At 45.3% G+C, this 12,418-nt stretch overlaps 1 protein-coding gene across 1 annotated transcript in view; it reads right to left on the bottom strand.

The window, feature by feature from the left end:
* Window positions 1-281: 281 nt before the first annotated feature.
* LOC149331130 (uncharacterized) overlaps window positions 282-12,418 on the bottom strand; it is a 96,154-nt gene continuing 84,017 nt past the window's right edge. The window contains exons 8-12 of the mRNA XM_089555876.1: window positions 10,954-11,075; window positions 9,247-9,376; window positions 3,844-4,023; window positions 1,508-1,621; window positions 282-543 (exon numbers count right to left, since the gene is read on the bottom strand). Of these exons, the coding sequence (XP_089412002.1) occupies window positions 373-543; window positions 1,508-1,621; window positions 3,844-4,023; window positions 9,247-9,376; window positions 10,954-11,075 (717 nt within the window). The 3' untranslated portion in view covers window positions 282-372. The remainder of the gene's footprint in view (window positions 544-1,507; window positions 1,622-3,843; window positions 4,024-9,246; window positions 9,377-10,953; window positions 11,076-12,418) is intronic.

Here is a 12,418-nt window from a genome sequence, read left to right as displayed (position 1 = left end):
CGCGTCAAATTACAGCATGAATATGCTAGCGATTTAGCCAAAAGCAAGCTTTTGCAAGGTGCATTTAGCGATGCAACACCCGAGCCAGTTATCGATTTGGCCGGGTGTACCCTCTTCTGGCGGAAAAGACATGATAGATAGGCTATTTATCCGTAGTGTGTCCGGCCTCGTTTCGCCCCCATCCCTATTTGCATAAGTCAGAAAATGACAAGAGCCAGAGGCTTTGCCACGCCGCTAGTTTATTTCCTGCAGTCGCCGGTAAATCGTCCGTGATGGTTAGATGCGGCAACACGGTGTAGCTGAAACGGAAGCCCAGGTGCAAAACGGCGAATCGGCGCAAACTCTTCCGCTCAGAACCGTGGTCGCGCTTCATCATGGCGTCGTCATTGTCCCTGCCGCGTCGTGGAAGAGCTCTTCCCTGATGGTCTTGAGGCGGGCGAAGCTGCCTTCACCGCAGCTATCGTGGAAATCGTCCATCTCCACGTGGTATGCCATCAGGCCGGTCGTATTGCCTGGCAACATGTTCTGGACCCGGTTCTCTGCCTGGGAACATGACGAAGGAGGAGGTATCTGCAGCATCCATTCCGCGTGAAACTGTTTACACTGTATTTACACTTTTTTTTTTTGCTTACTGAACGCAAAGAATTTCTTGTGGAGCGGTCGTCCGGGGTCGGATTTGCTCACTCCTTAAAATTCGCCCAATAGATACAGAGGTCAACATGCGCCCCTTTGAGCTGTTACAGTAGAACTAATTACTATTACTATCGTTGTATATTTTTTCCTCATGTAGATGAAGGAGGAAGGAAAAAAAGCCGCAGTAACATCTTGACAAAGCTCCCAACCGCTTGTTTTGCAGCTGTTTTTTGGTACGTAGTTCTTGAAAAATATAAATGCGATGCGTTTTAGTGCTTTAAACGTTTATTAGGCCGTAATTTCCTGCGGATATTGCTTCACCTTTTGTTGTTATTTCGTTCTTCGCTTTCCTGTTGTCTTTTTTTATCCCGCATGCTGGCCTATGTCCCCAAAAGTTAATTAACCACAGGTGTTCTAAATCAATTGGGACTCACAATGACGGCATCCCTGACACCCAAGTGACATTTCTTGTTGTTTTTCTCCACAGTTTACTATGTTTACGCTACATATACCTCCTCCTTGTTTTATTATGTGACCGACCGACCGGTCGACCGACTGAAAGACGTACAGCCTTTGTCAAAAGTTTGGAGCCAAGGGGGTTTCCTTCTGAATCACACGGTCTGATTCGTAGTGCATCTCCTGCGCTCCAAATTTGCTGAAGGTAAGAAGATTTCTGGTCCTGCATCCTCCAATGGGTAGGACTACCACGAATGTTACAGGATTCCCACTGAGAGGCTTAGAAGCAAACCCTCTCGGCTCTAAACTTTTGACAAAGACTGTAAGTGGGAACCCCTGTTGAGCCACACAGACAAGTGCAGGAACGGCAGTTCCGCTTTCAAGCCCATTCACGCATTAAATTAATTCCAAAGCTCACCTTTGTCTTGAAGGTGTCGACAGTGTCGAAAATTCCGAGGAACCTGGCACCCTTGTTTGCAACAAACATGCTTCCAGCATCATACGTGTCGGCCTTTGCTTGCTTTTTGCACATCTTATCAGAAGGAAAAGATTAAAAAGCTTTTATGCTCTGCCACACACTTCGCACTGACACCACTACGTGTGTGCCTACGGCTTCCATTAACTTTTTACCTCCATCTGCTTATCATCTTGTGTCTCCTTCCTGCACGGCAGCGCCTCCTTTACCCTGCCTCATTTTACTTCGTCTTGCAACCCTTCTTTCATGCTGCGCTTCATCATCATCATCATCAGCCTGACTACACCCACTGCAGGGCAAAGGCCTCTCCCATGTCTCTCCAATTAACCCTGTCCTCTGTCAGTTGCCGCCACTGTATCCCCGCAAACTTCTTAATCTCATCCGCCCACCTAACTTTCTGCCGTCCCCTGCTACGTTTGCTTTCTCTTGGAATCCACTCCGTTACCCTTAAGGACCAGCGGTTATCCTGCCTTCGCATTACATGCCCTGCCCAAGCCCATTTCTTCCTCTTGATTTCAACTAAGATGTCATAACCCGCGTTTGTTCCCTCCCCCACTCCGCCCTCTTCCGATCTCTTAACGTTACACCCATCATTTTCCTTTCCATAGCTCGCGGCGTTGTTCTTAACTTAAGCTGAACCCTCTTTGTTAGCCTTCACGTTTCTGCCCCATAGGTGAGTACCGGTAGGTTACAGCTGTTGTACACTTTTCTCTTCATGGATATTGGTAAGCTACCATTCATGCTCTGAGAGAACCGGCCATATGCGCTCCATCCAATTCTTATTCTTCTAGTTATTTCCCTCTCATGATCCGGATCTGCGGTCACTACCTGCCCTAAGTAGACATATTCTCTTACTACTTCCAGCACCTCGCTACCAATTGCGAACTGCTGTTCCCTTGCTAGGCAGTTGAACATTACTTTGGTTTTCTGCATGTTAATTCTTAGCCCCACCGTGCTGCTCTGCCTGTCTAACTGATTGATCATGCTTTGCAGTTCTTGTCCTGAGTGGCTTAGCAAGGCAATGTCATCATCGAATCTCAAATTACTCAGGTATTCTCCATTAACTCTTATCCCCATATGTTCCCATTCCAGCCCCCGGAATATCTCCTGTAAGCAAGCAGTGAAGAGCATTGGCGAGATCATGTCTCCCTGCCTGACACCTTTCCGTATTGGAATTTTATTGCTGACTTACTCCGTCCTTCGTCTTCTCTTATAACATTTGCGTTGGAATTTTCAAGCTGTAGGCTAGCGTACAGCATGGCGAATGGCTGCGCCATTCCTGGGTGCTTGCGATTGCGGGAGAAATGTTCATGTGCTTCATCAAGACTATGCTATTTTCATCAGTTACTAATTTCTCTTATTTCACCTTCATCTTCGCATCGTATATGGATAACACGGATCCTTAATCTTACGACTTAATCTGCCCGGTCACGTTTTGATTAAGCGCACCAGTGTCCATATTTGCGGAGTGTTTACTCACTGTATTTACAGCACCAACAATTAGGTGGGCCTGCTTCGGTAAATGGACTGTTTTCATAACGAAGATTCATTACTGGAGCTTTAATAATTTAGAAATGGCCAAACACTGGCCTACTGGCACCGCCCCCAGCGGTCGTCTTCAGAAAATGACTTCATTCACAGTAATGTACCCCAGAGGATGGTGCACGGCCATTCAAAATACGTTAACGATAGGCGAGTACTTTTCGTTGCAGACATCGTGAGCTTGGGTAGAAACTCGGCCAAATTATGTTCGCCACTTTAATTGCAATTTTTTAAGCATTTAGTGCGCATTTTGCTACCGGATGCACGTCGAATATAGCCAAGAAAGCGAAGCAATTCATTTTTACTGGAAACGAGAATAGCGTATCTTGTGCCGAGATCAGCGCGCTGAAGTAAAAGCATGCTAACTTCGAGAACACGAATGTCTTGTGAGCTACAAAACGTTAAAATAAAATGCAATTGTAATCAGCATCACGCTTTTCCGTAGGCATACGGCAGTGCGTCAATACTTTCTTTTGGGGACGGATTCTAGGGGCTTAACAATGCGCCATTCATTATCAAAACGATGGAAAGTTTTGAAGTTGGAATTTTTTCAGGAGTTTAGATTTAGCTGCCCGACAGAGGCCAACGTAGGCAAAATAGCCGAGAAAAGAAGCTTGCGCAACTTGTGCTCCCTGCACCATTGAAAGTAGTGTGCTACTCGTGCAGCAAGACAACGCCGCGAAGCTAGCCAAACATGGGTGACGAAGCTGTCATCCTGACATCGGGACAGTACTCACCAGGGCGTAGTCCATCGGGATGCCACTTTCAGCTACGACCCGCTCATCTTCGTTTGCCCAGCCGCTCTTCATGCGATAGGTTCGCGCATACATTCCGAACGAGAGCAGAACATAGCATATGCCCTGCCCCGTAGTGGCGATTTCCTCCAGGCGGTTCTTCAACCCGTTCTTAATCATCTCCTGCAAGTGCGAGAGCAATAGACCGAGGGCAGGCGTTGCGTCTTATCCTCATGACGTCGTTTCTGACCGAAACGCTGGCCTTTTTGCTGGCCGCAGCGTCTACAGACATGAACCCTCGAATTATAAAAATTTACTTTGCTACCCAAGTTTACGACATGATATTACGATATCTCGTCGAAGTAACTGAAACGGAAAACATAACAAATCGAAAAGATTAACCCTCCTAATTTTGAGCTTAAACACGACAAATGTACTATACACTGCTCTACTGACTTCGGGAAGACATCACTACGAAAAAAACTCGCAACTCGGCGTTGTAATCTTTGCTGTGCGTTCTTGTGAATGTCAATTTAAAACGTTCAGGGCATATTTGACACGATCAGAGCGCATCCCAAGGAAAATTCACCGCCCATTCAAGCACCTATGTGCAGGAAAGAGGTTATAAACGCCGACCTCCACACCACTGCACTAAACTCACTCCACACCACGGGTGGCAACAGTCGATGTTGGCAGTGTAAATAGCTAGTCTTGAAGGGGGTGCTTCCTAGCGCATGGGGGTGCCCACATCACTCACTGTTCAATGCAAAAGAAGCCGACTTTCAAACTATACAAAATTTATAAAAGCCAAATTAAGAAGGCATCGTTCAATGAAAGCGCAAAGGCAAACGCTCTTCTCTTTGAAACTAGATCTGGGTGTCTTAGAACACGAAGCTAGAAAAAGAAATTTAACCTAATTCATGATGCCTGTGCACTGTGTGGTAAATCTGTAGAAAAAAGAGAACATCCTATACTATACTTCACCCTGTACTAGAATGTGGTGATATGCATCCAGATATCAAAGATGGCTAAGTCACTCTCCCTGATGCCCTAGGGTTTAGAGATAACAAAGGCCATGTGAATAAATCTACAAGCAAAAACGTATTAGAAGACTGGCGGAAGGTAAAGGTGAGGGAAGACAGTCATATTCTTGTAGATTGAATGGGGTTCGCAGAACAGGTACGCTGCCACACTTGCCAATGGCGAACGAGCGTAGTGTTAGCAAGGAACGCACGCGGCTAGTGACGTCCGAACAGCTCCCAGCGCATGCCTGCCACTCATTTTATTTAGCGCGTCTTTTTCCTCTTCACTTTCGGATATGTGTCGCGCGTGTTTATTCCAGTTAAATAAACACAATCTACATTTTTCTTGGGGAAAACCATAAAAGTTAGGCACCCGCAACTTCGTACAATTAGCATCACCGCATCTTCCCAATAAATATTCGCTGATTTTTTGCCGTTCCAAATATGTCCCCGATAATGAAGAACTACCCCTTCCATTTTTGCAAACGTTCCGCCATTTAAAGCGGGGCAGTTCACGGCTCATTTGCCGGTAGAGCGCCGGTCGGGCTGTGACCGTTACCGCAGGCCTGGTAAACTCTCCAACGTCTACTATTGCTTCTCATAGTTCGTGGTCCCGTAACGAACCCTATATAAGACTGCAATCACATGCGCTTCATCCCAGTCTTAAAAGATAAAAAAAAAATCTACTCGATTGGTTTGGTTGGGTTTATTGGGGTTTAACGTCCCAAAGCGACTCAGGCTATGAGGGACGCCGTAGTGAAGGGCTCCGGAAATTTCGACCACCTGGGGTTCTTTAACGTCCACTGACATCGCACAGTACACGGGCCTCTAGATACTCAGAAATGCCCCATCACATGTTCTCTGTAATACTGCATTAAAGAGAATTATGAGTATTATTGTGCTGTCTACCAAGGAATGCCAGTAGGGTTTCGTATGGAAAACATTGCATCACGTATTGTACATTACAGTACGTTATGTACAGTTTTCCAGATAGACAGGCAAGAAAATGGCAGAGAGCCTTGAGGCTCCACATTCTACTTAGAACCGAGCGAAACAGATAATTATGCGCCACAAGCTTTAGTGCATATTTGTTCTTCTTATATTCGCGCAAGAACACATCGAGCATTAAGAGTTTCTTGCCATAGGCTTCTGTGGGTTGACATGTAGAAAGTCACGTGCACTGTTCCCGCTGTTGTATTCACACTGCAAAAAATGGGCTCGGAGCGCTCCACATACAAGCACCATAAGTACGTAGCTTTGCCGTCTCCTCCTGACTATGCAAGAGAGCGAGACACTTTAATGAATAATGGAGAGGTCTGCCCGGTTATAGGCCTGGCATGCTACTCCAGATGAGGGTGAAAGAAGAGGGTGAAAGAGAGGGAGAGAGAAAGAAAAAAAAGGTGACATCAAACATACTCAACACTCACGCACTCAAACACACACAATTATCAAAGTATGTCCACTAAAACCGTGTCCCTTAGACGACTCTCAAATTATGTCCACTAAACTCGTGTCCCTTAGTAAAACTAAGAAAGCTTTTGTCCCTCGCTCAGCCGAAGTCGCATCAGTCCAGGCTCCAAGGACATGCTCCAGGTGCACGGGGTCGTCCTGACGAAGTCCTAAAGCACCTAACAGCGCCTTGCGATGAGTATTAAAGATTTGGCAGTGGCAGATCAAGTGTTGAATATCCTCGCGCACACCACATGTCGGGCACAGAGGGCTACTTGATGCACCAATTTTATAAAGATAGAATTTAGTAAAGGCAACGTCCAGACGAATTCGGTGCAGCCAATTACAGTCACGTCTACCTAAATTGCGTGGCATGCGGAATTCACACGCCGGGTCGATGCGAAATAGGGGTCTGCGTTGACGCCGCAGGTCACACCACAAAGAGCGTTGCATCTGCCAGGATTTAGTAGCGAGAAGTCTCGCGCCATCACTACGAGAAAAGGGTATGGGTAGGAACAAGGAGGTGTCGCCATGCGCCGATCTTGCTGCGCCGTCAGCACGATCATTTCCTGGCAATGCAAGGCACGTCTTCTTCGTCAACAACAGCAGCTTGACTCTAACTTTGTCCAACGCCAAAGGAGGCCGACATAGCTCTGCCGTATTCGTGTTATACTCCCTTCATATTCTCTGCGGCGCCCTTCTACACTGCCTTACGTTAGAATTCACTCAGTTACCACAGAGCACCATATTGCCACGTATCATTGTAGTGTTTGTTCGTTCACGCTCAACGCTGCAGGAAAGGGTTGTTATCACTTTTGTTCGTGACGCGAGAAGCGACCAGACTAATCTCGATTGATCGGAGCCATGAAAGGCTGCATCTAGGTTTTTCTAGATTACTGTAGATGATCTTGTCCTATTATCTGGAAGTTTCCTTGCCGCCTTTAAATTGAGCGATGCCGCGAGCGGCGGACATTCGTAGATCGACGATTGACGAGCACGCTTGTTGCTTACGCCGCCACCGAGTGATTCAGTTCTTTTGCGGGCGCAAGTCAGCCCAAATAAAGAGCTTCGTTTGCAAGTATTTCTGGTGTCTTCCTGACCGCTGGACTGCCGTCACTACAACGTGACAATATGGTTACCCGATATCCGCATTACAAGCCCTGCCCAAACCTATTTTCTCTTCTTAATTTCAACATGAATATCCTTAACTTGAGTTTATGCGACAAGCTACCGCACTTTCTAGCGGTCTCTTACCATCACATCTATCATTTCACTTTCCATCTATTTTTCAGCTCATATCAGTTTAATTTCAAGCCTTTCTTGAGCGACACCCGACGTTCTGATGAGCAGACTAGAGATGTTCATGTGTTCAAGAATGTATAAATGAGAGTGTCTGTCGCTATTAATGACTTCATTGACTTTCGGCACCATGACTTGAACTTGAGTGAACTGCGTCATGTACAGGCGCGGACGCAAATAAAGAAAGCACGGCAGTCTCTTCAAAGCACGGTCACACCATTGCTAAAGGAGCTGGAATAATGCTGTCTCAAAACACTGCCCCAACAATCTCTAAATGGTGAGCCCACCTTCCTAGTCAGTTTCAAGACATAACGCGTATATAGCGTCAGAAGCAACAACTTGTCGCATTTACGACTTTCCACACGTACTCGTGGCTGTCTGTGAAGTGAGCGCTTTGAAGTCTGATATTTTTCATCCCCTGAAATATGGCTTGCAGGTGCCAGGTTGGAATATCACGAGGTCAGAATGACAAGGACAAACCAAAGCACAACTGTACTTTACTCAGCGAAGAATAAGTATCTGACTGTGCGACAGTCAAATAAGTTCTGAAACATTTATTTTCAAATCTGATGGGCTTGAAAATATTAGGCACTCTTGCACACATTCGGGAAGGAAGTTCTTGGCGCCGGAAAGGACATTCCTTCGCCGGCTTAGCAGTGACGAAACTATCCAGATCATCAAATGAATGATGTGAGCCCCAGAAGGAAAGGTGACGCCTAGTTAGAGCCGCAGGACAACCAACGCGGAACCCTGAGCCTTTGAAACGTCTAAGCAGTAATAAATTTCTTTTTCCGACAATGAAACACCGCATGACAAGTGGCGTTGCACGCGCGCCAACCTATCTTGAATACGACTCGAAACAGCGCACCAGTTCGGCGCAAGGCTCGCCTAATTTCGCTCGCATGCCTTGTGCCATTACACCAGGCTCATTTACGTCGGGGACAGGAACATCCAAACCAGTGCTCTAAAGAGCGCCGCTGACCAAATACTCGATCAGTGAATCCTTGCAAAACCGTGCTGTTCGTTTCATATTTTCAGACTACTCACCCTTCACAAGCGTTTCAGCATTAAAAAAACGTGCCGAACTGGAAGATTTGTCATATCGCCGTAAACTTGCTCGCTTAACCCTTTTCCATAAGCTTTATCACCACCCATCCCTTCGCAGTGATTTGGTTCAGTCACCTGATGCTATCTTTCCACGCCGTGATCATTCTTTCAAAGTTAAACGCGTAAACTGTCATTCATCGTCTTATGCCAATTCATTAATTCCCCGTACTATCACTGAATGGAATAATTTGCCATCACTCATCGCCACAGAAACTGACAATAAAAAATTTCAACAGCTTCTTCGCTGGGACGGAAATGTGTAAAAGTTTGCTGTTTTTCTTAGTGTTCATTTTTTTCTTTGTGTGATGCCTTATGTTTTAATTAACGTTTTTTGTTACACTTATTTGTTAACATGTATCGCGATTACTTATAATTGTCCCCCCCCCCTTATGTAATACCCTCTTCTGGAGGGCCTTTAGGGGTAACTTGAATAAATAAATAAATAAATAAATAAATAAATAAATAAATAAATAAATAAATAAATAAATAAATAAATAAATAAAAATAAATAGATCCGCAACCGACTTACCAGGGTAAGCGTCTTGTGTTGGTTCATCATGACGCCGTCTGGGTTTGGGCCGACCGGGAACAACTGGGAGGCCTCACTGACCTTTTCGGTGTGCACTTTTATGACAACCATCGTGATTCCGGTGAAGGTGCTGTCAAGAAGCAAAGGTCAGAAAGATCGGTCACCATCAATTTCTTACTGAGAGCACACTGGGCTCGAATGCGGCCCTGTAAGCTTCCTTCAGCTTATTCACGCATTGGTTCCCGAACACGAAAGCAAAAAATTTTTTGCACTCCCGGATTTCTCATGTCCTGCTGTAGACTTCCGAGACGTCAAACTGAACGGCCCACACCGGCCCGTATACTTATACGCCGGTTATATCTGGTTGCCCAACATCTGCCTTCCTTTGAAGATTACGCGTTCAGTGATTTTTTCCCCTGCTCGAAAAGACATCGCGTCAACTTAGTACAAACCGTATCATGTGCCTGTAAATTTTCAACATCTGCACGCTCGTGCTTTGTGTCAGCACAAAATTAATTTTTCTTAAAACAGCCAATTACATTTTCTTGCCAACGGTAACCTACCAGAGTGCTATTTGAGCCGGAGGTATTCAGTGGCAAGGACACCCAGTGGCAGGGACAACTGCATCCCTACCATTGCCAAGCCGACGTAAGTCACTGGCGCTTTTGACCTGCAAACATTTCTAGGTGTCCGCCTCTCTCTCATCCCAAATTCTTGAAGAATTAGTGCGCCTTGTACCCTGAAAAGATCCCTTCTAAAATCATTCTTAAGCTTGATATTTACATAAACGTCATGATGAGCATGGCGATAGGTGTGGCTTGATGCAAAAGCGCAAAGTTCGTTTCATCGCCACCAATGGAGACATATTTTCGCAACACAGGATGTTAATACAATGCTGGCGGTGCCGTCAAAATACAGGAACTCCAAATGGAGCACCCCTACCTTGGAGGAAATGTGTTGTGGGCACGGATTTAGATTTGTGTGAAGGCTTCTAGATTTGCACGAAATTAGGACAAGATAACAATACCACCCCGCCGCATGTCACACAAGTATAACGGGCTCTTCAGTTAAAAAATTGATTATCGATGCTGCTGGCGTCTACTAATCTAAAGAGCCCCACTTCTTGAGGTCACTGATTCTTAGTGCCGCTGGATCCACTTGATGAAAGGTTGCAGTGTCTGTAGAGAAATTACGTAATAATGTCTGCGAAAAACTAGTTGCCGCCCGCACCACCGGCGACAATGATCCCCATATTTCCTGCCAAAATTCCTAGGGACTGAACAGAAGTTATATCGGCTCCAAACAGCTTAGCAGCCGAATTTCTTAAAGATAGCGGCTGGCTCGCCGTAGGCAAAACAGTGGTTTTTGAGACGTGGAACGTAGCTTCAGAAACGCGGATGACATTTGTTTGCACCCATTTTCAACATTTTCTACACAAAATAAAAGGTGTTATCTCGTCTCTTGATCGATTGCAGCACCGTTCATTACACCACACGTGGTTCCATTTGCATCAACAGTTACAGTCGTTCATGCCCTGAAGTTTCAAATCCGCATTCTCGTGGTAATGTTATAGGGAGGCCATAAACACCGCTTCAAAAAATGTAAACAGATTAACTTTAGGCCTCTTTTGCCGGTGCACACATAAGCGGAACCAAGGAAAAAGAAACTAACAAGATTTCTACAAATATTACATGGCAGACTGCTCACCGAACGGCACTGACGGCTTTGTCGAGAATTTCTTGCTGTTTTGATCCATCGGTCAGCCCCACTCCAAGAGCGCAGTGACGCATCGGCGGTGGCTGCTTACTGTCTAAGAACTCTTTTACGACCTGATTGAGTGCAAAGGCAGAGGGAAAGAGCAGAGGTGGTAAAAATCTAACGTTGAAGTTCAAAGGAACTTGCAATATTGCTATTAGTGAATCTGTCAATCCTTGTATTTTTTACTTACTATTACATTCAAATTTATCGATTCTATTCCTGTAATATTTTCCCTGGGACTGACGGTATGAATAAATGAAATGAAATGAACGAATGGAACCCGAGATTTCCTGTAGTCGAAGGCAGAGAGCTCTATAAGAGAAGTGAGCCAAGCTTCTTTAATTTTCCAAGTTCTTTACAAAAAATCGACCAGCTCGTTGCTAAAATAAGGGTGAGCTTACAGGTACAATTTTTTCTACATGAAAAATGTACACTGCAACACCTGTTCTTTTTTATGGTATGGTATGGCATGGTATGGTTTAAGGTTTAACGTCCCATACCGGCTCAGGTATGGTATGGTATATAGCATGCTACGGTATGGTATGGTATGAGAGTGTAATATGGTACGCTTTAGTATGGTATGGTACGGTACGGTACGGTACGGTACGGTACGGTACGGTACGGTACGGTACGGTATGGTATGGTATGGTATGGTATGGTATGGTATGGTATGGTATGGTATGGTATGGTATGGTATGGTATGGTATGGAATACGGAGTTTAACGTGACGAGAATAACATGCGCTGTGTGGGATACCATGCTCCCGGGCTCCAATTTAGACTACCTGGCAATCGTCTAAGGTTCCGCGGTAGGCTGCAAACCAAGTGAGGAATAAAGGAATAAAACCAAGTGAGGAATAATTGTGTGTGATGTCATTCGACAGTCCTCCAAAAAACCAAGTTTTCTTGAAGTCGCCCCTTTTTTATTCTTCTGCCACTTCCAGGAAGACAAACTGAGCCCGACGTAAACTCTGAGACCTCGCCCTAGAGAATTAAACGAGGTGCTGGCACTAACTTAATTTTTATGATGATAATGATGATAAATCATTTTTATGGCGCAGTGGCATCTACAATTAAAGAGGGCCGAACGCATGGTTTCTTGTCATTTTAGGCACACAAAATGTCTTCTGCCGAGAGTTTTATAAGGGTGTAAAAAAATTATGTGTCGTGTGCTGTAAGTATAACTCACGGAACATAATGGTATTGGCAAGTGCGGCGAAAATTTTTAAGAGTCAAAGCTCACGACGCTTTAAGACATCAAGTGTAGGGAAAAAATTACCTTAAACCTGAAGTCGAGTAATTGTTTGTCACAGTCCTTCCCTGAACCCTTGTACTTAACCCTGTTTAAGCATGGTGCTCCTACTTAAGAGCCATAACCCCCCCCCCCCCCCCCCCGCCCCCAACAAAAAAAAAAC

The sequence above is a fragment of the Amblyomma mixtum genome, chromosome 8 (assembly GCF_055824585.1).
Source record: "Amblyomma mixtum isolate Tamu chromosome 8, ASM5582458v1, whole genome shotgun sequence".
Classification (NCBI taxonomy): domain Eukaryota; kingdom Metazoa; phylum Arthropoda; class Arachnida; order Ixodida; family Ixodidae; genus Amblyomma; species Amblyomma mixtum.
The sequence above is the reverse complement of the archived record's forward strand: the minus strand, read 5'-3'. Positions and strand labels throughout refer to the sequence as shown.